Source organism: Nerophis ophidion, linkage group LG13 (genome assembly GCF_033978795.1).
Source record: "Nerophis ophidion isolate RoL-2023_Sa linkage group LG13, RoL_Noph_v1.0, whole genome shotgun sequence".
Taxonomy (NCBI): Eukaryota; Metazoa; Chordata; class Actinopteri; order Syngnathiformes; family Syngnathidae; genus Nerophis; species Nerophis ophidion.
In genome coordinates this window covers 59582667-59605598 of record NC_084623.1, presented here as the reverse complement: position 1 = coordinate 59605598, position 22932 = coordinate 59582667, and the positions used below count along the sequence as shown (strand labels likewise).

The 22932-nt window shown below is 35.3% G+C and overlaps 2 protein-coding genes across 5 annotated transcripts in view; one reads left to right on the top strand and one right to left on the bottom strand.

Annotated features, from left to right (window-relative positions):
• Positions 1-1835: 1835 nt before the first annotated feature.
• tubd1 (tubulin, delta 1) lies at positions 1836-17361 on the top strand. Of its 2 annotated transcripts, none has more exons than XM_061919308.1 (7): positions 1836-2112; positions 6041-6179; positions 6232-6448; positions 6512-6743; positions 8605-8868; positions 12043-12226; positions 13914-17356. In XM_061919308.1, exons 1-7 carry the CDS (start codon positions 1962-1964, stop codon positions 14029-14031), a joined length of 1305 nt encoding a protein of 434 aa, XP_061775292.1. In that variant the 5' UTR covers positions 1836-1961; the 3' UTR covers positions 14032-17356. The 2 variants fall into 2 exon arrangements, with proteins under 2 accessions (XP_061775292.1, XP_061775293.1); XM_061919309.1 differs by lacking the exon at positions 1836-2112 and adding an exon at positions 4481-4501 and having other exon boundaries at positions 13914-17361.
• A 114-nt stretch (positions 17362-17475) lies between these two features.
• Positions 17476-22932, bottom strand: part of vmp1 (vacuole membrane protein 1) — a 42145-nt gene continuing 36688 nt past the window's right edge. For 2 of the 3 annotated variants that reach the window (XM_061919311.1, XM_061919310.1), the window contains exons 11-12: positions 19667-19766; positions 17476-18430 (exon numbers count right to left, since the gene is read on the bottom strand). In XM_061919311.1, coding sequence (XP_061775295.1) covers positions 18287-18430; positions 19667-19766 — 244 coding nt within the window. In that variant the 3' untranslated portion in view covers positions 17476-18286. The remainder of the gene's footprint in view (positions 18431-19666; positions 19767-22932) is intronic. The other variant, XM_061919312.1, reaches the window with a different exon arrangement.

The following is a 22932-nucleotide window of genomic DNA, read 5'->3' as shown; positions in this document are numbered from 1 at the left end:
GTGTGACCTGTATGGCTGTTGACTAAGTTTGCGTTGCAATCACTTTCGTGTTTAAACAGAGGCTGAATATAAAATGTGACCAGTCGACATGCAGATTGCGTGATGTAAAAGCGCGCGCGACGACATGTTGTAGAGGAGGTTAAAGGCATTGCCATCACTGCACACCCTCAATATTGAAGTCCGGGTGAAAACTGGAGAATGTTATCCCCGGGTGATTCCTGAGAGAGGCACTTAAATAAGGAAACCTCACGGAATAATCGTTGGGGTCGGCAATTTAGCAGCTGAGCCACATCAGTGGTCAAAGAGCCGCAAATATATATATATATATATATATATATACATATATATATATATATATATATATATATACATGATTTGATGTTTCCCTCTTACACACATGTAAGAGGGATGTGTTCTATGGCTATGAGTTGTTTATTTTCCCTTGGCCTCAGTCTGCACCTCCTCTCCAGGGCCCAGGCTAAGACCGATTTTTTTATTTTGTTTTAATTTTCTATTCCCCCCCCTGTTTACCTGTATCTCATCTTTTTTGTAAGGGGCGCTGGAAGCCGGCAGACCCGTCAGCGATCCTGTTCTGTCTCCCTGTAATGTTTGTCTGATCTTGAATGGGATTGTGCTGAAAATTTTAATTTTCCTGAAGGAACTCTCCTGACGGAATAAATAAAGTACTATCTAATCTAATCTAAATATATATATATATATATATATATATATATACATATATATATATATATATATATATATATATAAATCATTCTAGTTTAGTTACTTTATTGATTTTACAACACCCTGGCTCAATTTTGAACTGTTTTTGTACATGTTTTGTTTATTATTATTTCTCGATTGTTTGTAAATGATGCAGATTATAAATAAAAGTTTATAAAATAAAAAACTATTGTTGCATTGATTCGCATTAAAACGACAGAAAAATTGCTACGACTGAATCACTAAACTGCATAAGAAAATGGTTGCTGCTGGACGAATAAAAACTGTACATTGTCTGAATCATCTCAGACCAAAACACACTCCTGCCTAAACACCACCGGAAGTCTTATTTTGAAGTTCAGCAACGCCAGGCCGGAAGTGTGCTCACGGGGCGGCAGACACGAAACAACACATTTTCATTCATTCGTTTTTATTTATCTCCTTCATTGATGCGCATTTTTGATCGATAGACAATTGTACGTCAATCATATAATTTTAAATACACACAACAATGCCTGAGAAAGAGCAGGATGAAGAAAAATCTTATAGTTTCCTGCCCCTTTTGACATAATACATAGTCTTACTTCATAGATATTATTCAAACCAACAAATACTTCCAAATGTAATGAAACAATCAAAAAACGCAACAAGTGCAAAACTTCATAAAGTATAAACCAAACAGAGAAAATAATAATAATAATAATATACACCACCGGAAGTCTTATTTTGAAGTTCAGTAACGCCAGGCCGGAAGTGTGCTCACAGGGCGGCAGACACGAAACAACACATTTTCATTCATTCGTTTTTATTTATCTCCTTCATTGATGTGTATTTTTGATCGATAGACAATTGTATGTCAATCATACATTTTTAAATACACACAACAATGCCTGAGAAAGAGCAGGATGAAGAAAAATCTTATAGTTTCCTGCCCCTTTTGACATAATACATAGTCTTACTTCATGGATATCATTTAAACCAACAAATACATCCAAATGTAATGAAACAATCAAAAAAACAGAACAAGTGCAAAACTTTATAAAGTATAAACCAAACAGAGAAAATAATAATAATAACATACACCACCGGAAGTCTTATTTTGAAGTTCAGCAACGCCAGGCCGGAAGTGTGCTCCCAGGGCGGCAGACACGAAACAACACATTTTCTGTGTGTTTTTGTCACTTATTGACACTTATCTTCATGTTAGTGCCAGCAAATATTGTAATAGTTGGTCAAACATGTCGATAGTGACGCTGCAGTTGGGTCAATGCGGCAACCAGGTCGGCTCGGAACTATTTGACAACATCTTTAATGACAGCCAAGCAGATAGAAGCACAACATTTTCTACTGCGAGCTCTGAACGTTTCTTCCATCAAAGTCAACAAGGAGGTAAAAACTGACTTTTTATAACAACTTTCTTCCATCAAAGTCAACAAGGAGGTAAAAAATGACTTTTTGTAACAACTTTCTTCCATCAAAGTCAACAAGGAGGTAAAAACTGACTTTTTGTAACAACTTTCTTCCATCAAAGTCAACAAGGAGGTAAAAAATGACTTCATAACAACTTTCTCCCATCAAAGTCAACAAGGAGGTAAAAACTGACTTTTTTATAACAAGTTTCTTCCATCAAAGTCAACAAGGAGGTAAAAACTTAGTTTTTGTAACAAGTTTCTTCCATCAAAGTCAACAAGGAGGTAAAAACTGACTTTTTATAACAAGTTTCTTCCATCAAAGTCAACAAGGAGGTAAAAAATGACTTCATAACAACTTTCTTCCATCAAAGTCAACAAGGAGGTAAAAACTGACTTTTTTATAACAAGTTTCTTCCATCAAAGTCAACAAGGAGGTAAAAACTTAGTTTTTGTAACAAGTTTCTTCCATCAAAGTCAACAAGGAGGTAAAAACTGACTTTTTCTAACAAGTTTCTTCCATCAAAGTCAACATGGAGGTAAAAACTGACTTTTTATAACAAGTTTCTTCCATCAAAGTCAACAAGGAGGTAAAAACTTAGTTTTTGTAACAAGTTTCTTCCATCAAAGTCAACAAGGAGGTAAAAAATGACTTCATAACAACTTTCTTCCATCAAAGTCAACAAGGAGGTAAAAAATGACTTCATAACAACTTTCTTCCATCAAAGTCAACAAGGAGGTAAAAACTGACTTTTTTATAACAAGTTTCTTCCATCAAAGTCAACAAGGAGGTAAAAACTTAGTTTTTGTAACAAGTTTCTTCCATCAAAGTCAACAAGGAGGTAAAAACTGACTTTTTCTAACAAGTTTCTTCCATCAAAGTCAACAAGGAGGTAAAAACTGACTTTTTCTAACAAGTTTCTTCCATCAAATTCTGACAGAGGTAAAAACTGACTTTTTATAACAAGTTTCTTCCATCAAAGTCAACAAGGAGGTAAAAACTTAGTTTTTGTAACAAGTTTCTTCCATCAAAGTCAACAAGGAGGTAAAAACTGACTTTTTCTAACAAGTTTCTTCCATCAAAGTCAACAAGGAGGTAAAAACTGACTTTTTATAACAACTTTCTTCCATCAAAGTCAACATGGAGGTAAAAACTGACTTTTTGTAACAACTTTCTTCCATCAAAGTCAACAAGGAGGTAAAAACTGACTTTTTATAACAAGTTTCTTCCATCAAAGTCAACAAGGAGGTAAAAAATGACTTTTTGTAACAAGTTTCTTCCATCAAAGTCAACAAGGAGGTAAAAAATGACTTTTTGTAACAACTTTCTTCCATCAAAGTCAACAAGGAGGTAAAAACTGACTTTTTATAACAAGTTTCTTCCATCAAAGTCAACAAGGAGGTAAAAAATGACTTTTTGTAACAAGTTTCTTCCATCAAAGTCAACAAGGAGGTAAAAAATGACTTTTTGTAACAACTTTCTTCCATCAAAGTCAACAAGGAGGTAAAAACTGACTTTTTATAACAAGTTTCTTCCATCAAAGTCAACAAGGAGGTAAAAAATGACTTTTTGTAACAAGTTTCTTCCATCAAAGTCAACAAGGAGGTAAAAAATGACTTTTTGTAACAACTTTCTTCCATCAAAGTCAACAAGGAGGTAAAAACTGACTTTTTATAACAAGTTTCTTCCATCAAAGTCAACAAGGAGGTAAAAAATGACTTTTTGTAACAAGTTTCTTCCATCAAAGTCAACAAGGAGGTAAAAAATGACTTTTTGTAACAACTTTCTTCCATCAAAGTCAACAAGGAGGTAAAAACTGACTTTTTATAACAAGTTTCTTCCATCAAAGTCAACAAGGAGGTAAAAAATGACTTTTTGTAACAAGTTTCTTCCATCAAAGTCAACAAGGAGGTAAAAACTTAGTTTTTGTTTGAAGTTTCTTCCATCAAATTCTGACATTGGTACAAAATGACTTTTTGTAAGAAGTTTCTTCCATCAAAGTCAACAAGGAGGTAAAAACTTAGTTTTTGTTTGAAGTTTCTTCCATCAAATTCTGACAGAGGTAAAAACTGACTTTTTCCAACAAGTTTCTTCCATCAAAGTCAACAAGGAGGTAAAAACTGACTTTTTCCAACAAGTTTCTTCCATCAAAGTCAACATGGAGGTAAAAACTGACTTTTTATAACAAGTTTCTTCCATCAAAGTCAACAAGGAGGTAAAAACTGACTTTTTATAACAACTTTCTTCCATCAAAGTCAACAAGGAGGTAAAAACTGACTTTTTATAACAAGTTTCTTCCATCAAAGTCAACAAGGAGGTAAAAACTGACTTTTTCCAACAAGTTTCTTCCATCAAAGTCAACAAGGAGGTAAAAAGGTATTTGGTGTACATATTTAGACGACTGTCACGATCATTCCAGGACTTATATGAATTTCCACGATTCTCAACATCTTTTCAATAGCACAATTCCAAACAACTGCATGTACTTTTTAAATGTACAACTCTATTCTAAAGTGTTTCAAGTATTTAAGATCAGAGAGCATTTGAATATTTTGCAATCTAAAAGGAACAGCAGTTGCTCGATGCCTTCAAGTGTATAAAACACACAATATTATTATTATTATTTTAATACGCTTGTAGTCTAGTACTACATGATGCTTAGTCTTTGACTGAAGCTGCATCTAAAACTTGTAGTTCATCCTCCTTATATTCAGCCTCAAAAATACAAATTTCTAGATCTTCATTTGTCCCAAAGTAGTCTTTGTTGTCTCTCATCAAGTCTGCCATGATTAGTAGTCGTGTTGTTGTTGTTGAAGGGGAAGTGAACGTTGTGATGTGAAATTAATACTTAAAATGAAAATATTTAAATATTACATGTTACTATCAATGTTACTACATTACTTATATACTTACAGTGTGTATATAATACTTAAAATTATGAAAATATGTAAATATTACATATTATGAATGTTATTACATTACGTAAATACTTACAGTGTGTATATAAAATATGTAAATATTACATGAATGCCCCGAACGGGACCAGCGATATAAAAATGGATGGATGGTTGTTACTACATTACATATATACTTAAAGTGTATATAAAATATGTAAATATTACATGAATGTGACTGTTGTGTGACTATCAAAAACCATTTAGTGACTGAGAGTGGAAAGCAGGGCTCTGTCTGACATGCTAGGTCCAAGGATGCAACGTGAAATAATTATTGCTGTTTTGAGGGTGATTTTTGTCCCTTTGAGTAAAAATACAATACATTACATTCAGATGGTTTGTGGTTCCTCTGCAGTCCTTTTGCGGTCAACATAAGTAACGGCACCTAGGTTCACACTTTCTCCAAACAAGCCAAACAATTCAGACAGACAAGTGCAGGTGATATTCATTCGGCAATCACACACACACACACACACACACACACACTCTGCACACACACATGTAGCCACACACACTATCCCAGGTGACAAGTGAGACATATCCCTGCCTGTACAGTTACTACATGACATATATACTTAGAGTGTGTATATAAAATATGTAAATATTACATGAATGTTACTACATGACATATATACTTAGAGTGTGTATATAAATCTTTGATGGAAGTTTTTGAATGTTTTATAGACATTTTTTAGTTCCATTGTTAGCAGACTCTTGCTAATGTTTTTTTACGATTTAGAATGCATATAAAAACATGTGTTCTTTTCTTACATAAGGATTGCTAGTGATAAACAAAATAGTGCAGTAAGGTTAAAGAACTTGTACGATTAATGCAATCATTATTGTGATTAATCCCGAGTCAACTGCTTCATTTTGACATTCCTCACGTCAACACGCTGAGATCGTCTTGTGGTTTTGCGTGGAGTTTTGATTGTGGTTGTTGTTTGTGTGAGACTTTGTTGCCAGGGCGGTGCTGATCGACATGGAGCCCAAGGTGATCAGGCAGAACTTGAGCAGGCCCACAAAGTGGAAATACGAGCAGGCGTCCAGCTTCACCCAGCGCCAAGGTTGTGGGAACAACTGGGCCAACGGGTAGGAAGTCCAGTCCAGAAGGTGGTCTGAGGCGGACTGACTGGCGTTCCAGGTTTTGCGTCCAGGGTCCCGCTCAAAGCGAAGCGATGGAGAACCTGGTGAGGCGACAAGTGGAGCGTTGTGAGCGACTGAGCGGCTTCCTGCCTGTGATGAGCGTGGCGGGCGGGACGGGTTCTGGCGTGGGGACCTTCGTCACTCAGCGCCTGCGGGACTCCTACCCCAAGTCCTTCCTGGTCAACCATCTGACGTGGCCGTACAGCCAAGGAGAAGTAGGTAGAACCGGGGCAGCTCTGGGAGGACCGCCTCGACCCACCTTGTCCTGCCTCCTGCAGGCGGTGGTCCAGAACTACAACTCGCTGCTGACGCTGCGTCACGTCTGCCAGCTGTCTGACGCCCTGCTGGTGCAGGAGAACGACGTGGTGCACGCCATCTGTGGTCAGATGCTGCGCCTCAAGCACGTCTCCATCAACCACATCAACAAGGTCATCGCTCATCATCTGGGCGCCGTCCTGCAGCCCGCCCTCAGCGCCGACTCCCACGGCGTCTACAGCAGGAACCCCCTGGGTGAGGACCATCTTTCTTTTAATATATAGAAATATACAACAAAATTATACATATATATTTTGGTGTCAATATATATATGGTATATAAATGTGTATATATAAATACTAGGGCTGGGCAACGATTAAAAATTTTAATCGAAGTTAATTGCACTATTTCTCTGATTAATCGTGATTAACTGCATTGTATACACAAAGCCCAATAATGAATTCAAAAGTAGTGTGTAGTGCACCTTTATTGGAATATTCTCCCACATGAACAAAAGCGCCAAAACATTTGTTGTGCAAACACAATTTAAATCAGTCCTTGTTAAACAGTAGCAGTTAAATAGCATATTTGATGAAAATCAACTCCAAAAATGTAAATACAAACATTTAAGCTTATTGCCACTGCCAGGGTATTTAAGTTATCCTGTTTGTTATGGAAAATAAATATAATCTACATACAAATCTCTGAGCCACAATCATAACATCTGAACAGGCAATTTCTGAGGTAACAGCAGAAACATTTTTTTGATCAGGAATCTTATGTTTAAAAAACCTATATTATAGGTAGTGGGCTGTTTTAGGGAATTTTGGATCAAATTATCCGTAGTAGCAATATTAATAATGTTGTGTTTATTCTGCGTAGTGCACTTAAAATAATTATGACCATATCTAGGAATTGATATGATGGGAATTTTCCGATTGTTTGCTTGGTGCTTTGATAAACTGAAGGCATCATATACATGGTACTATATTGTGATGTTATGAGCCTGGGAATAAAAAAACTACCCTACCCAGCATGCAACAGGAGTGAGGAGCATGCGCGGTAACCCGGTATAGGTTGTGTCGCCATGACGACATCTTGTATGTTGTGATATGCACGCTCTGAAAGCAAACGTTAAGAAGTCAGCCAACACTCCTGGTCTGCATTATTCATAAATAGACAGACAACACATATACTCCGCTGCTTCACAGGCCGCTGGATGTAGCCGGCAAAGTATTCCCATGCTAGCTAGCCGCTCTAGCAAGCACGCCTCATTCAGTCCAAAACGGCCCGATCTATCCACATCCAGAATTGTCTGGCGGTCGTAAGTGATCCCGGAGTGACCACGCTGTAAGCCAGCCAGGACATTTGCAGAATTGTCCGGTATTTTTGCCAAATGTTCCATCTTTACCAAGAGCCCCTCCACGCCGGGCGACGCCATCTTGTTAAGAAATGGCGTTAACAAAATAAAAGCATGTAAACAACATACGCAAATGTGCGATAAAATAATTGTCAGCGTTAATAGATTGATGAGTTAACACGTAATTAACGCATTAATTTGCCCACCCCTAATATATATATATACACACACGTTAGGTCAGGAAACAACACACAGGCTATTTCATCCCTACAAGCCTGTTTTGCAGGTTTCCCTGCTTTTCAGGGGATTGTAAACTCCACCGAAGTGCAGGGAAACCGCCGAAACAGGCTTGTAGGGATGAAATAGCCTGTGTGTTGTTTCCTGACTTAACAGGTTTTCTGCTTTACTCAAGTATTGAGCACTCTATTACTGATAAACCACAGAAACCTTGACTGTGTATATATATATATATATATATATATATATATATATATATATATATATATATATATATATATATACATGTATATGTATGTATGTATGTATATGTATGTATGTATGTATGTATATGTATGTATATATGTATGTATATATGTATGTATGTATATGTATATATGTATGTATGTATGTATATATGTATGTAAGTATGTATATATGTATGTATGTATATATGTATATATGTATGTATGTATGTATATATGTATATATGTATATATGTATGTATGGATGTATGTATGTATGTATGTATATACTCAGGTGAGTTGGTGAGCTGCCTGGCGAGTCACTCCGAGTACAGGCTGCTCAGCATCATCAGCGTGCCTCACATCCCCGCCCCCTCCATGGCGTTCAGCACCTTCCACTGGCCTGTGCTGCTCAAACATCTGCGCCAGAAGCTGCTGTCCAACAGCAAGATGGAGGCAGGCAAGGTGTCCTCGGCAGGTGTCAGCCCGCGACCTTTCAACGTGTCCTTGGCCAACCTGCTGGTCCTCAGAGGCAAAGACGTCTTCACAACAGAAACTGGTTGGAACACAAACATCTCATCTCTCTCACCAAATAATGCACTTCTACTTCTCAACATTTACTTTCACTTCCTGCACTTCTACTTCTCAACATTTACTTTCACTTCCTGCACTTCTACTTCTCAACATTTACTTTCACTTCCTGCACTTCTACTTCTCAACATTTAGTTCTACTTCCATTTCCATGTCTGTCAATTTGTATCATATTTGATGCAGCCACTCACAAAATATTATTGGTATTATTATATGGACTCAATTAGAGTTAATTACCTCGTGTATCAAATTTGATACATACATTTTCTAGTTTAACGATAAAATGCATGATGAAATATTAAATAATCTCACCTAGCATATTTGACCTGTAAATAAATCATATAGTGTATTGTAAATATTACATTTGTTTATTTGAAATATCTAAACACTGTCTGTTGCTCCATGCTTTTTATAATGCAGGAAATGCAACAAAATAAACTAAAATAGAGTTAATTACCTTTTATACCTGCCGTATCAAATTTGATACACACATTTTCAACAGTTTTACTATAAAATACATGATGAAATATTAAATAATTTCACCTTGAATATTTGTATATTCGACCTGTAAATAAATCATATAGGCACCAGTGCACCGTCCCCCCGCTACCCCCCGTGACCCCAAAAAGGGACTAAGCGGTTAAAAATGGATGGATGTATAATTTAAACATTACCTTTGTTTATTTGAAACATCTAAAGACTGTTTGTTGTTCCGTGCTTTTTATAATGCATGAAATGAAAGGAAATGAACTAGAGTTAATTACCCGCTGTATCAAATGTGATACACACATTTTCAACGGTTTTAATATAAAATGCATGATGAAATATGAAATAATTTCACCAAGCATATTTGTATATTTAACCTGTAAATAAATTATATATTGTAATGTAAACATAACATTTGTTTATTTGAAATATCTAAAGACTGTTTGCTGCTCCATGCTTTTTATAATGCAGGAAATTCAACGAAATGGACTAAATTAGAGTTAATTTCCTTTTTATACCTGCTGTTTCAAATTTGATACATACATTTTCAACAGTTGTACTATAAAATGCATGGTGAAATATTGAAAAATCTCACCTTGCACATTTGTATACTAGACCTGTAAATAAATCATATATTGTAATGTAAACATTACATTTGTTTATTTGAAACATCTGAAGACAGTTTGTAGTTCCATGCTTTTTATAATGCATGAAATGCCTAGAGTTCAATACCTCTTGTATCAAATTTGATACACACATTTTCAACAGTTTTACTCTAAAATACACGATGAAATATTAAATAATTTCACCTTGCATATTTGTATATTTGACCTGTAAATAAATCATATTGTGTAATGTAAACATTACATTTGTTTATTTGAAACATCTAAAGACAGTTTGTTGTTCCATGCTTTTTATAATGCAGGAAATGCAACGAAGTGGACTAAATTAGAGTTAATTACCTTTTATACCTGCTGTTTCAAATTTGATACATACATTTTCAGCAGTTGTACTATAAAATGCATGATGAAATACTGAAAAATCTCACCTTGCATATTTGTATATTAGACCTGTAAATAAATCATATATTGTAATGTAAACATTACATTTGTTTATTTGAAACATCTAAAGACCGTTTGTTGTTCCATGCTTTTTATAATGCATGAAATGCCTAGAGTTCAATACCTCTTGTATCAAATTTGATACACACATTTTCAACAGTTTTACTCTAAAATACACGATGAAATATTAAATAATTTCACCTTGCATATTTGACCTGTAAATAAATCATATTGTGTAATGTAAACATTACATTTGTTTATTTGAAATATCTAAAGACTGTTTGTTGCTCCATGCTTTTTATAATGCAGGAAATGCAACGAAATGGACAAAATTAGAGTTAATTACCTTTTATACCTGCTGTTTCAAATTTGATACATACATTTTCAGCAGTTGTACTATAAAATGCATGATGAAATACTGAAAAATCTCACCTTGCATATTTGTATATTAGACCTGTAAATAAATCATATTGTGTAATGTAAACATTACATTTGTTTATTTGAAACATCTAAAGACAGTTTGTAGTTCCATGATTTTTATAATGCATGAAATACAACAAAATGGACTAGAGTTAAATACATCTTGTATCAAATTTGATACACACATTTTCAACAGTTTTACTCTAAAATACACGATGAAATATTAAATAATTTCACCTTGCATATTTGTATATTTGACCTGTAAATAAATCAGATTGTGTAATGTAAAAATTACATTTGTTTATTTGAAACATCTGAAGACAGTTTGTTGCTCCATGATTTTTATAATGCATGAAATGCAACGAAGTGGACTAAATTAGAGTTAATTACCTTTTATACCTGCTGTTTCAAATTTGATACATACATTTTCAACAGTTGTACTATAAAATGCATGATGAAATACTGAAAAATCTCACCTTGCATATTTGTATATTCGACCTGTAAATAAATCATATATTGTAATGTAAACATTACATTTGTTTATTTGAAACATCTAAAGACAGTTTGTAGTTCCATGCTTTTTATAATTCATGAAATACAACGAAATGGACTAGAGTTAAATACCTCTTGTATCAAATTTGATGCATACATTTTCAACAGTTTTACTATAAAATACACGATGAAATATTAAATAATTTCACCTTGCATATTTGACCTGTAAATAAATCATATTTACATTTGTTTCTTTGAAACATCTAAAGACTGTTTGTTGCTCCATGATTTTTATAATGCAACGAAATGGAAAAAATTAGAGGTAATTACCTTTTATACCTGCCGTTTCAAATTTGATACACACATTTTCAACAGTTTCACTATAAAATGCATGATGAAATATTAAATAATTTTCCTTGCATTAACTGTTCATACTGATGTGTCAGTAAAAAAAATACATTTTTCTCACCTTTTCCTTCCAAATTTAGCAAAGTTTCTCGACAAAAATCAGGAGTCTCTGGTCTCTTCTTTGTGGCAATCTTGCATGATGACTCTACTAAGTCCATTACTGCCCCCTTGTGGCTTACATGTGTAACGCATGCATCCGATGTGATACGTCAGGAGAAAAGTGTGATCCAATTTTCGTAGCGAGTCTAGGACGGTGAATGTTTGTCCCCCCGCAGGCGACTTTGGCGAGGCTGGTCTCTACAGCGACTGGCTGCCGGCCAAGGAGGCGCTCAGCGTGTGGAAAAGTCCGGTGGCGTTCAACAAGTACGAGAAGACGGCCACGCTGGTCAGCAACAGCCAAGCTCTGATGGAACCTTTGGACCACATTGTGAGGAAAGCCTGGAGCTTGTTTGCTTGCAGGTGACAAACTTTTATAAAACATCCTTTTGGAAAGATGAGCTTAAAAAAGTAGCCAAAAGTTGCTCCTAAAAACTCTGATTTGATGTTTCCTAACATCAACTTAAGCAAGCTTTTAGTGTTTAATTTAATATTGTCCTCCAGATGGGGCTACTTTTCCCACTCAAAGCATGCAGCAAAATGTCACTTCTGTACTGTTTTGCTGCTGAAATGATTATTTTAGTCATCCTGGCTACAAAAAACCCACTCTTGACTTTTTAAAGCAGGGATGTCAAACTGAGAATGTTGTGTTTATATCAATTATTACATGCACTCGCCTCATTCTAGTTTTACACAATTACATTGAAATACATTTCATTCTTTCAATATTTAACTATTAATTAGGATTATACCTTATTTTTTATGTAGAGATTACCGTAAAAACTGACGCATCAGCAGAATGTTACAGTACATTTTGTTGCTTTTTTACAGCATAAAAATGGTACCACTTTTTTAATGGTAAAATCCATTGTTTTTACAGTTGAATGAAGAAAAGGTAGCATGGATTTTTTTTTTTATGCTACAATTCTGGTGCTGCCTGTTTGTTTTTTTACTGTAAACTATTTTAACTTATACAGTGTACGATATATTGGATAACTTGCTTGAAATGCACGATAATATAATACTAGTTGCATGTGTTTTGTCGTCAAAATGGAATACATTGGATACATTTAGTAAGAAAAGATAAAGTAGTTAATTAAAAATAATTATTCTAGGCTTTTGTTGGCCACATAAAAAGATGTTGCAGCCTACATCTCTTTATGTACATTTATATATACATCCTATCTTGCCGATTGTATTGTACCATATGTCCCGGCAAGAAATCTGCGTTCAAAGGACTCCGGCTCATTAGTGATTCCCAAAGCCCAAAAAAAGTCTGCGGGCTATAGAGCGTTTTCCGTTCGGGCTCCAGTACTCTGGAATGCCCTCCCGGTAACAGTTCGAGATGCCACCTCAGTAGAAGCATTTAAGTCTCACCTTAAAACTCATTTGTATACTGTAGCCTTTAAATACACTCCCTTTTTAGACCAGTTGATCTGCCGTTTCTTTTCTTTTTCTTCTATGTCCCACTCTCCCGTGTGGAGGGGGTCCGGTCCGATCCGGTGGCCATGTACTGCTCGCCTGTGTATCGGCTGGGGACATCTCTGCGCTGCTGATCCGCCTCCGCTTGGGATGGTTTCCTGCTGGCTCCGCTGTGAACGGGACTCTCGCTGCTGTGTTGGATCCGCTTTGGACTGGACTCTCGCGACTGTGTTGGATCCATTATGGATTGAACTTTCACAGTATCATGTTAGACCCGCTCGACATCCATTGCTTTCCTCCTCTCCAAGGTTCTCATAATCATTATTGTCACCGACGTCCCACTGGGTGTGAGTTTTCCTTGCCCTTATGTGGGCCTACCGAGGATGTCGTGGTGGTTTGTGCAGCCCTTTGAGACACTAGTGATTTAGGGCTATATAAGTAAACATTGATTGATTGATATGTATGTATGTATATATGTATATATACACGTGTACATACATATATACAGGTGTGTGTATATATGTACATATATATCAGGCTGAAGTTGGCTCATTAAAAAGTGAGAAATGTGATATATATAAAAATATATTTTGTGGTGTAATATTAAGTGTTTGATGTTGTTTTGCAGAGCTTTCATCCATCATTACTCCAAGTTTGGCGTCACAGAAGAGGACTTCCTGGACAGTTTCGCTTTTGCCGAGCAAATCCTTTCTAGCTACGGTCAGCTGGGCGGCAACACATCTTAGCTCATCTTTTTGAAGGATAAATAAGAAGTCATCTTTTTGCTGGATAAATAAGAAGTCATCATTTTGAAGGATAAATAAGAAGTCATCTTTTTGCTGGATAAATAAGAAGTCATCTTTTTGCTGGATAAATAAGAAGTCATCTTTCTGCTGGATAAATAAGAAGTCATCTTTTTGCTGGATAAATAAGAAGTCATCTTTCTGCTGGATAAATAAGAAGTCATCTTTCTGCTGGATAAATAAGAAGTCATCTTTTTGCTGGATAAATAAGAAGTCATCTTTTTACTGGATAAATAAGAAGTCATCTTTCTGCTGGATAAATAAGTCATCTTTCTGCTGGATAAATAAAAAAGTCATCTTTTTGCTGGATAAATAAAAAAGTCATCTTTTTGCTGGATAAATAAAAAAGTCATCTTTCTGCTGGATAAATAAGAAGTCATCTTTCTGCTGGATAAATAAAAAGTCATCTTTTTGCTGGATAAATAAGAAGTCATCATTTTGAAGGATAAATAAGAAGTCATCTTTTTGCTGGATAAATAAGAAGTCATCTTTTTGCTGGATGACTGGACAAAAGCAGCAAATACTTCACATTACACCCTTCTTATATTATATCATCTTCTTCCAAATGTTGCCTAATCTATTGTTCAAAACAGGTACAGACTCATGTGCTTTTTTTGACTGAATCCCGCCGGTTCTCGCGAGAACTGACTCCATTCAACTCCACCTGTGTCGCACGTGACGTCACGTCCGGGTCAGCCAGATCCAACTCGGTCTTTAACTATAAACTTTATAAATGATAACTGCGACCATTAATATTACATTTTTCAATTAAAATGACATTTTCAATTAAAATGACGGGAAACACGTGACTGACTGGCGCTTGCGAGCTAGCTTAAATGCTAACATAAACACGACATGGTCTTTCCCCATCACGAAGCCAAACACCCCCGTCTAAACGTCTATAAAGTCCTTACCGTTTTAACAACTTATATAAATAATTGTGTACATTGAAACAACAAGTTACAACAGAATAAGAAGGATCGATCGGAGAAATAACGACACGGAACGAGTTGTTTTTTGGTGCGTTCAAGGACTGATGAAAAGAGTAGGACAACTTGAGGGTGAAAGGCCGCCTGAAATAATAAATAATACATTTTATTTGCAACACACTTTTCATTTAAATTGCCACAATACAAACCAATATTTAAAACAAAAGTTTAACCATTACAACGGATAAATGACTAAATCACTATCAGTGTAGCATAAGAAACAAAACGTGCAAAATGGTGGCTTTTTTTTTAAATCAGTGTGTCACTTTCAAATAACTAAAAGGATTTCAGAGTGCACTTTTCGAGTTACCATGGATTGATTAACGTGTTGAAACAAGTTGAAAAACTTATTGGGGTGTTACCATTTAGTGGTCAATTGTACATAATATGTACTGTACTGTGCAATCTACTAATAAAAGTATAAATTAATTAATCAAAACGATGATAATAGGATGTTCGCATTGTTTTTTGATGCGTTTAAGGACCGATGAAAAGAATAGGACAACTTCGGTGAAAGCCCGCCAAAAATAATACATTTTATTTGCAACACACTTTTCATTTAAATTGCCACAATACAAACCGATATTTGAAACTAACATTTTAAACATTAAAACGGATAAAATACTAAAACACTATCAGTGGAGCATACGAAACAAAACATGCAAAATGGTGGCTTTAACAAAAAAAAAGTGTTTAATCATTTTCAAATAACTAAAATAAAGACATTTAGAATACACTTCTTGAGTACTTTTATCATTGCTGTCATAATTTGGTTCACAACAACTGTCATAAAAAATGTTCAAGTTTTTGGTGCGTTCAAGGACCGATGGAAAGAGTAGGACAACTTCGGTGAAACCCCGCCAGAAATAGTAAATAATACATTTAATTTGCAACATACTTTTCATTTAAATTGCCACAATACAAACCAATATTTGAAACTATAACATTTTAACCATTAAAACGAATAAAATACTAAAACACTAACAGTGGAGCATAAGAAACAAAACATGCAAAATGGTGGCTTTAAAAAAAAAAAAGTGTTTAATCATTTTCAAATAACTAAAATAAAGAAATTTAGAGTGCACTTCTTGAGTACTTTTAACACTGCTGTCATAATTTGGTTCACAACAACTGTGATAAAAAAAATGTTAGTTTTTGGTGCGTTCAAGGACCGATAAAAAGAGTAGGACAACTTCGGTGAAAGCCCGCCAAAAATAATAAATTTTATTTGCAACACACTTTTCATTTAAATTGCCACAATACAAACCAATATTTGAAACAATGACATTTTAGCCATTGAAACGGATAAAACACTAAAACACTATCAGTGAAGCATAAGAAACAAAACATGCAAAATGGTGGCTTTAACAAAAAAAAGTGTTTAATCATTTTCAAATAACTAAAATAAAGGAATTTTAGAGTGCACTTCTTGAGTACTTTTAACACTGCTGTCATAATTTGGTTCACAACAACTGTGATAAAAAATTTTCAAGTTTTTGGTGCGTTCAAGGACCGATGAAAAGAGTAGGACAACTTCAGTGAAAGCCCGCCAGAAATAATAAATAATTTTAATTTGCAACACACTTTTCATTTAAATTGCCACAATACAAACCAATATTTGAAACAATAAAAGTTCAGCCATTACGACGGATAAATGACTAAAACACTGTCAGTGAAGCATAAGAAACAAAACATGCAAAATGGTGACTTTTTTAAATTTTGATCGGTGTGTCAATTATTTTCAAATAACTAAAAGGCTTTCAGAGTGCACTTTTTGAGTACATTCAACAGTATTGTCATAATAATTTGTTTCACAATAACCGTGATAAAAAAAAATTTTCATATCGTTACATCTCTAACACTTGGTCATCACTCCAGCAGCACTGAGAGCAGACTCAGACAAGGTAATGTAAATAAAAGGTAATTTCCAGGTAATGTTGCAATGCCAACAAAGTGATTGACTCAGAATTGTAACAATAAAACAGCAGCTGTCAGCTCATTTTGAGAAAAGCATATTTTATTGTTAAAAAGCGTATCAACACACACAAAACGTTGGTACTGTTGAGTGTGGAGTCCCAGGCCTGGTCGGTTCTGACTGATGGAAGCAGCCGAGGAGCTTTTTCAAAAGCTGTTATTGTCATTTCTCCAGCAAATGAAATGTAGCAGAATGAGGAGTGTTACGCAACTTCTCACACAAAGCAGGACATGAAACATGAACAGGAAGTGAGAGCGCGGCGGACCCACACCTTCAGTCAGCTTACAGACTGCTGTTGCCATGGAGACCAACAGCCAACACCAGTCTGATAAGCTAGCCGAGGAGGCGGACAACTGGCGTCCGGGTCCAGAAGTGCGGCGCCAACTTACCTGTCGACTTGAAAGCAATGACAGACGCATGGCAGGAAGTACACCTTTTATATAGCAGGAAGTACACACCTTTCAGAGAGGCTCATCACACACCATAGAAATGAAACACGTCCGAGATGAACAAATCTACACAATGTGCGAACCTTCAACAACACAACTTTTACATTGTTATTGCTTTTTTTCCTTCTTTCTCACCCCCGGAGCCAAAAGAAAACAAAAGAGGCTTTTAATGTCCCAACAGGTCGAAAAGATAGCGTGAAAAGTCTGAGTCGTTCACCAGGGTGCACTAAAAATATCGTCTGAATCGCCATTCTTATTCATCCTCCATTCTGATTCCATTAAAAAAAAAATTAAAAATGTTTTAGGCCACCTCCTAGTGGAAGGAGCTTTTCTTACCGGTTTTGAAAAAGTTTCAGTATGATTCTAATAATAATAATAATATGTCGGCAGAATCGTTTTGAATGGAGAATGGATTCTGAATGGAGCGCTCACTCCGTGGAATTGTTGGGAGCCCAAATGTTGGCACCTGCCCCAAGTCCAGAGTCTGGTACACAAGTCAAACTATTGAAGGGTTGAAGACGTTGCCATCTTTGCATAAGGCGTTGGAATCATGGGAAATAAGAGCTTAGAATCAGTAGGACACGCAGCTGCTCAGCACGCCGTAAGACTGAGATGATCGTTAAACTACAGGAGACGGTGTGGATGACACACACACACACACACACACGCACACACACACGCACACACACACACACACACACTGTCTGGTCTTCACACACTCATGGCGAGGTTTGTTTGAAGAGAGCGAGCGAGCAGCACTCACTTCCTACCGCTTCCTTTCAAATTCACTTGATCTTCTCCTCCGAGCGGCGCCGCTGCTGCCGCCGCTTGGCGTGTGCCTGCGCCATGGAGTGGAGGATGGAGATGACGAAGTAGACCACCATGACCAGCACCAGCTTCTCAAACAGCCACGACAGCCAGTTGTCATCCTGCACAAAGATTGTCTATTGTTGCAAGGAGGAGCTCACACACACATATCAGTGACCAACACCAGGCTTGTGGGACTCTCATTTCAGCACGATACTGATAAAGCACGTTCACACACTACTTGGGGAGAACTGGACTATGGTCTATAGTTTAATCACCACCAAATGAGGAAAAACTCTACAGTTGTCTTGATCCCACATTGACATCAGAAACTGCTTCAATATCAGCGAAAAACTGAAAAACTGCAGCGTGTTTACTTGTGTGTGATATCATGTGCGATACAAGCAGTGTTTTTGTGTGTGACATCATGTGCGATACATGCAGCCCTGCACTGTTTATGTGTGTGTGTGAGATAACATGTGCGATACAAGCAGTCCTGCAGTGTTGTGTGTGATATCATGTGCGGTACGAGCAGTTTTTGTCAATATGAACAAGTATCAAGTCATTACAGTTGGATATTATTTACACATACAAAGTATCGAGGCAAAAGTAGTATTAGAAAGTACACAGTAACAAACGGTCTAAAATAGTCATGAAAATAAAGAAAACGCATTCAATGTTATATATATATATATATATATATACATACATACATATATGTAAATATATATATATATATATAAATATATACATATATATATATATATACACATACATACGGTATTCATATATATATATATTTATACACATACATATATATACACACACACATATATACATATATATATACACACACACGTATATATACACATATGTATACATATACACACATATATACTTATATCTATATATACACATGTACACATATATATATATATATATAAATATATACATTTACACACACACATATATATATATATTTTTTTGTTTTGTTGTTGTTTGATGTATACTAGTATATTTTACAAAGCATTTCCAACAAAGCTATAAACATGACTTTACACTTCGTATTGTGAGTTGACAGTTTTTAGCCTCTATAATCAACACAATGGACTTGGAGTAAAACAAGCAAGAAGATGTTTCACAACTCTAGTAACAGTAAACAATAGTCATCATCAATACTTCAAATCCTTTCTGAAGTCTGGCAAACAGGCAGTTTCTTACTTGTGTCTAATTTAAAACTTCCATTAAATGTTGATAAATGACATTTTCCACTTCAATCACACCTTGATAGTTTTCTCTCCAGCAAAGTAGACATTCCGTGTCAAGAAAGATGAATAATAATAATAATATTTCCTTACTGATTGAGTGGTTCCTTCAGCGTGATGCAGCTTGTTCCTCTGGGCCTCCAAGTAGTGACTGAAGGGCTTCTGCAGCGAGGCTCCTACTCGAGGAATGGACCTGGCGGGGACAAGAAGAGGGTCACAACTTACCTGGGAGCAAACATCCCGCCTGGGAGGAGCAGAGAGGACTGCAGCTCTGGCAGCTCAGCCCTCCTTTTATGCTCCTCACATCTCCACGGGCCATTGTGTCAGCCCCTCCAAGCGGGAAGTGAGTCGCCATGACGTCATCACCCTTACCACCATCTGGGCAGCCTTTTTAGGAAAGGTGTATTCTTTCTACTCTTCTTCATTTTCATCATCTTCTTCTCATTTGACTTCAGCTGCGTTTGGATGACACTTGCTAACCCATTTCATTTGACTCATGTTATTTGTTCATGATGGGTGCGTCCTGTTTTAAATTAAGTTGGATTGAAATATCTCAAGTATTATCTTTTTGAAACACTGAAAAACAAAATCCGGTGGAAGTCATGACTGGCGATTTAGACGCCGACTTCTTCTTTTGTTGGCGGCGCATGAAGACCAAGAGAGCGAGCGCGCTTGACGGCGACTCATCGAGTCATCGGACGCTCGCGGCTTTTATTTCCCTTCACTGAAATACAGATAAGTGCAGTCCTGGAGAAGTCATTTCAATAATACAACTTCACTTTGTATTGAAAGTTTAAATTGTTGTGCATCACAGCACAAAAACTAATATTCAACTATTTTCTTGACATATTTTATTCAAAGTCAATTTGAGACTTGAAAAATGTTCAGCAACAAAGTAGTAGTTTTATTTAAAAACATAAATAACTGTACAGTGTGTACCGTTTGTGTCGATTAAGGAAGAACGAGGAAAATATTTACAAAGCTAGGAATGTTATTATTTTTTTTATTTGGTAAATAAACAAACCAGTTCCCCCCTCATAATAAATGCAATTATATATTTTTTGTTATGGCCAACTAGGAAAACATATTTTTCTGTTCAGGAATTTAAACAAATATCTGTAAAGATCTTATAATGTAAAATAATAAAAAAATGCGTGGGTAACAATAATAATTATTATTTTTTAACATTTCAATTTAAACTCATCAACATACAAGTATATTATTGATAGATACTGTCCATTTAGAGAAGGTCAGTGTTATAATATTATGTAAATATACATTATAGGGTCTAAAAATTCATGCATTTTGAAAATATTTCAGAAATCATTCAAATCTAAGAATATTATTGTTATTTATTTGGCAAATAAACAGAAATAAACCAGTTTCCCCCTCATAATAAACACAAATACATTTTTTGTTATGGCCAACTAGGAAAATATATTTTTCTGTTCAGGAATGTAAGCAAATAACTATAAAGATTATATGATACAAAATAATGAAAACATGTGTGGATAAGAATAAGAATTTTATAGTATTTAGATACAAATGCCACGACATAAAAGTGTATTACTGATCAATACTGTCCATTTAGACAAGGTCATGGTCATAATATTATGGAAAAATACAATATAGGGTCTAAAAGTTCATGCAATTTGAAAATGTTTCAGAAATCATTCAAAACTAAAAATTCTAAATTAATATATATGTATATATATATATTGTGGGGCAAATTAACAGAAATAACTTCAATGCTAAGCCAGTTTCCCCCCTCATAATAAACACAAATATATCTTCTTTGTTATGGCCAACTAGGAAAACACATTTTTCTGTTCAGGAATTTATGCAAATAACTATAATTGAATTCATAATAAACATTATACAGTGTAAAATAATAACAAAATGCGTGGGTAACAATAATAATAACAATTTTTTAGTATTTAGATTCAAACGCCTCCACATGCAAGTATATTATTGATCAATGCTGTCCATTTAGAGAAAGTCCTGGTTATAATATTATGTAAATATACATTATAGGGTCTGAATCTGGGGTCCCCAAACTTTTTGGCTCAGGGGCTGAAAACAAACAAAGGAAAATATAAAAAGTGGTACTATTTTTTTAGTGTGTATATATATATATATATATATATATAGTATATATATATATAATATATGTATATATATATATATATAATATATATTATATATATATATATATACACACACACACATATACACATATATATATATATATATAGTACATATATATATATATATAATATATATATTGTATACACACACACATATATATATATATATATATATAGTACATATATATATATGTATAATATATATTGTACACACACACACACACACACACACACACATATATATAAAGTGGCTGCAGAGTATAAATTGCAACTGCCGAAAATGCATAATAAAGAAGGAAAAAAACATATATAAGTCGCACTGAAGTATATGCCGCATTTTTGGGGAAATTTATTTGATAAAAGCCAACACCAAGAATAGACATTTGAAAGGCAATTTAAAATAAATGAAGAATCGTGAATAACAGGCTGAATAAGTATAGGTTATATGAGGCATAAATAAGCAACTGCTATGTTAACCTAACATATTATGGTAAGAGTCATTCAAATAACTATAACATATAGAACATGCTATACCTTTACCAAACTATCTCTCACTCCTAATCCATAAATCCCATCAAATCTTACGTCTAGTCTCTTATGTGAAGGAGCTAAATAATATTATTTGATATTTTACGGTAATGTGTTAATAATTTCACACATAGGTCGCTTCCGAGTATAAGTCGCACCCCCGGCCAAACTATGAAAAAAACTGCGACATATAGTCCGAAAAATACGCAGTTTTTTTCAAGTATATATATATATATATATATATATATATATATATATATTACATACATTTATCCATCCATCCATTTCCTACCGCTTGTCCCTTACGGGGTCGCGGGGGGCGCTGGCGCCTATCTCAGCTTCAATCGGGCGGAAGGCGGGGTACACCCTGGACAAGTCGCCACCTCATCGCAGGGCCAACACAGATAGACAGACAACATTCACACACTAGGGACCATTTAGTGTTGCCAATCAACCTATCCCCAGGTGCATGTCTTTGGAGGTGGGAGGAAGCCGACTATGAGGTTTATCCGAGGCGCGATTATTGCTAGTTGAAAACTTTACATACATTTATTTTACAAATAATTATTGTAAAGTGTGAGTGAATATATTTGGTTTTTAAGGAGGATCGCTTCTGGTGTTGTATTTATGAAGCGTCTTAGAGTTCCATTTTACACTTAAGTTCTGACAATTTGCGAAATGTAG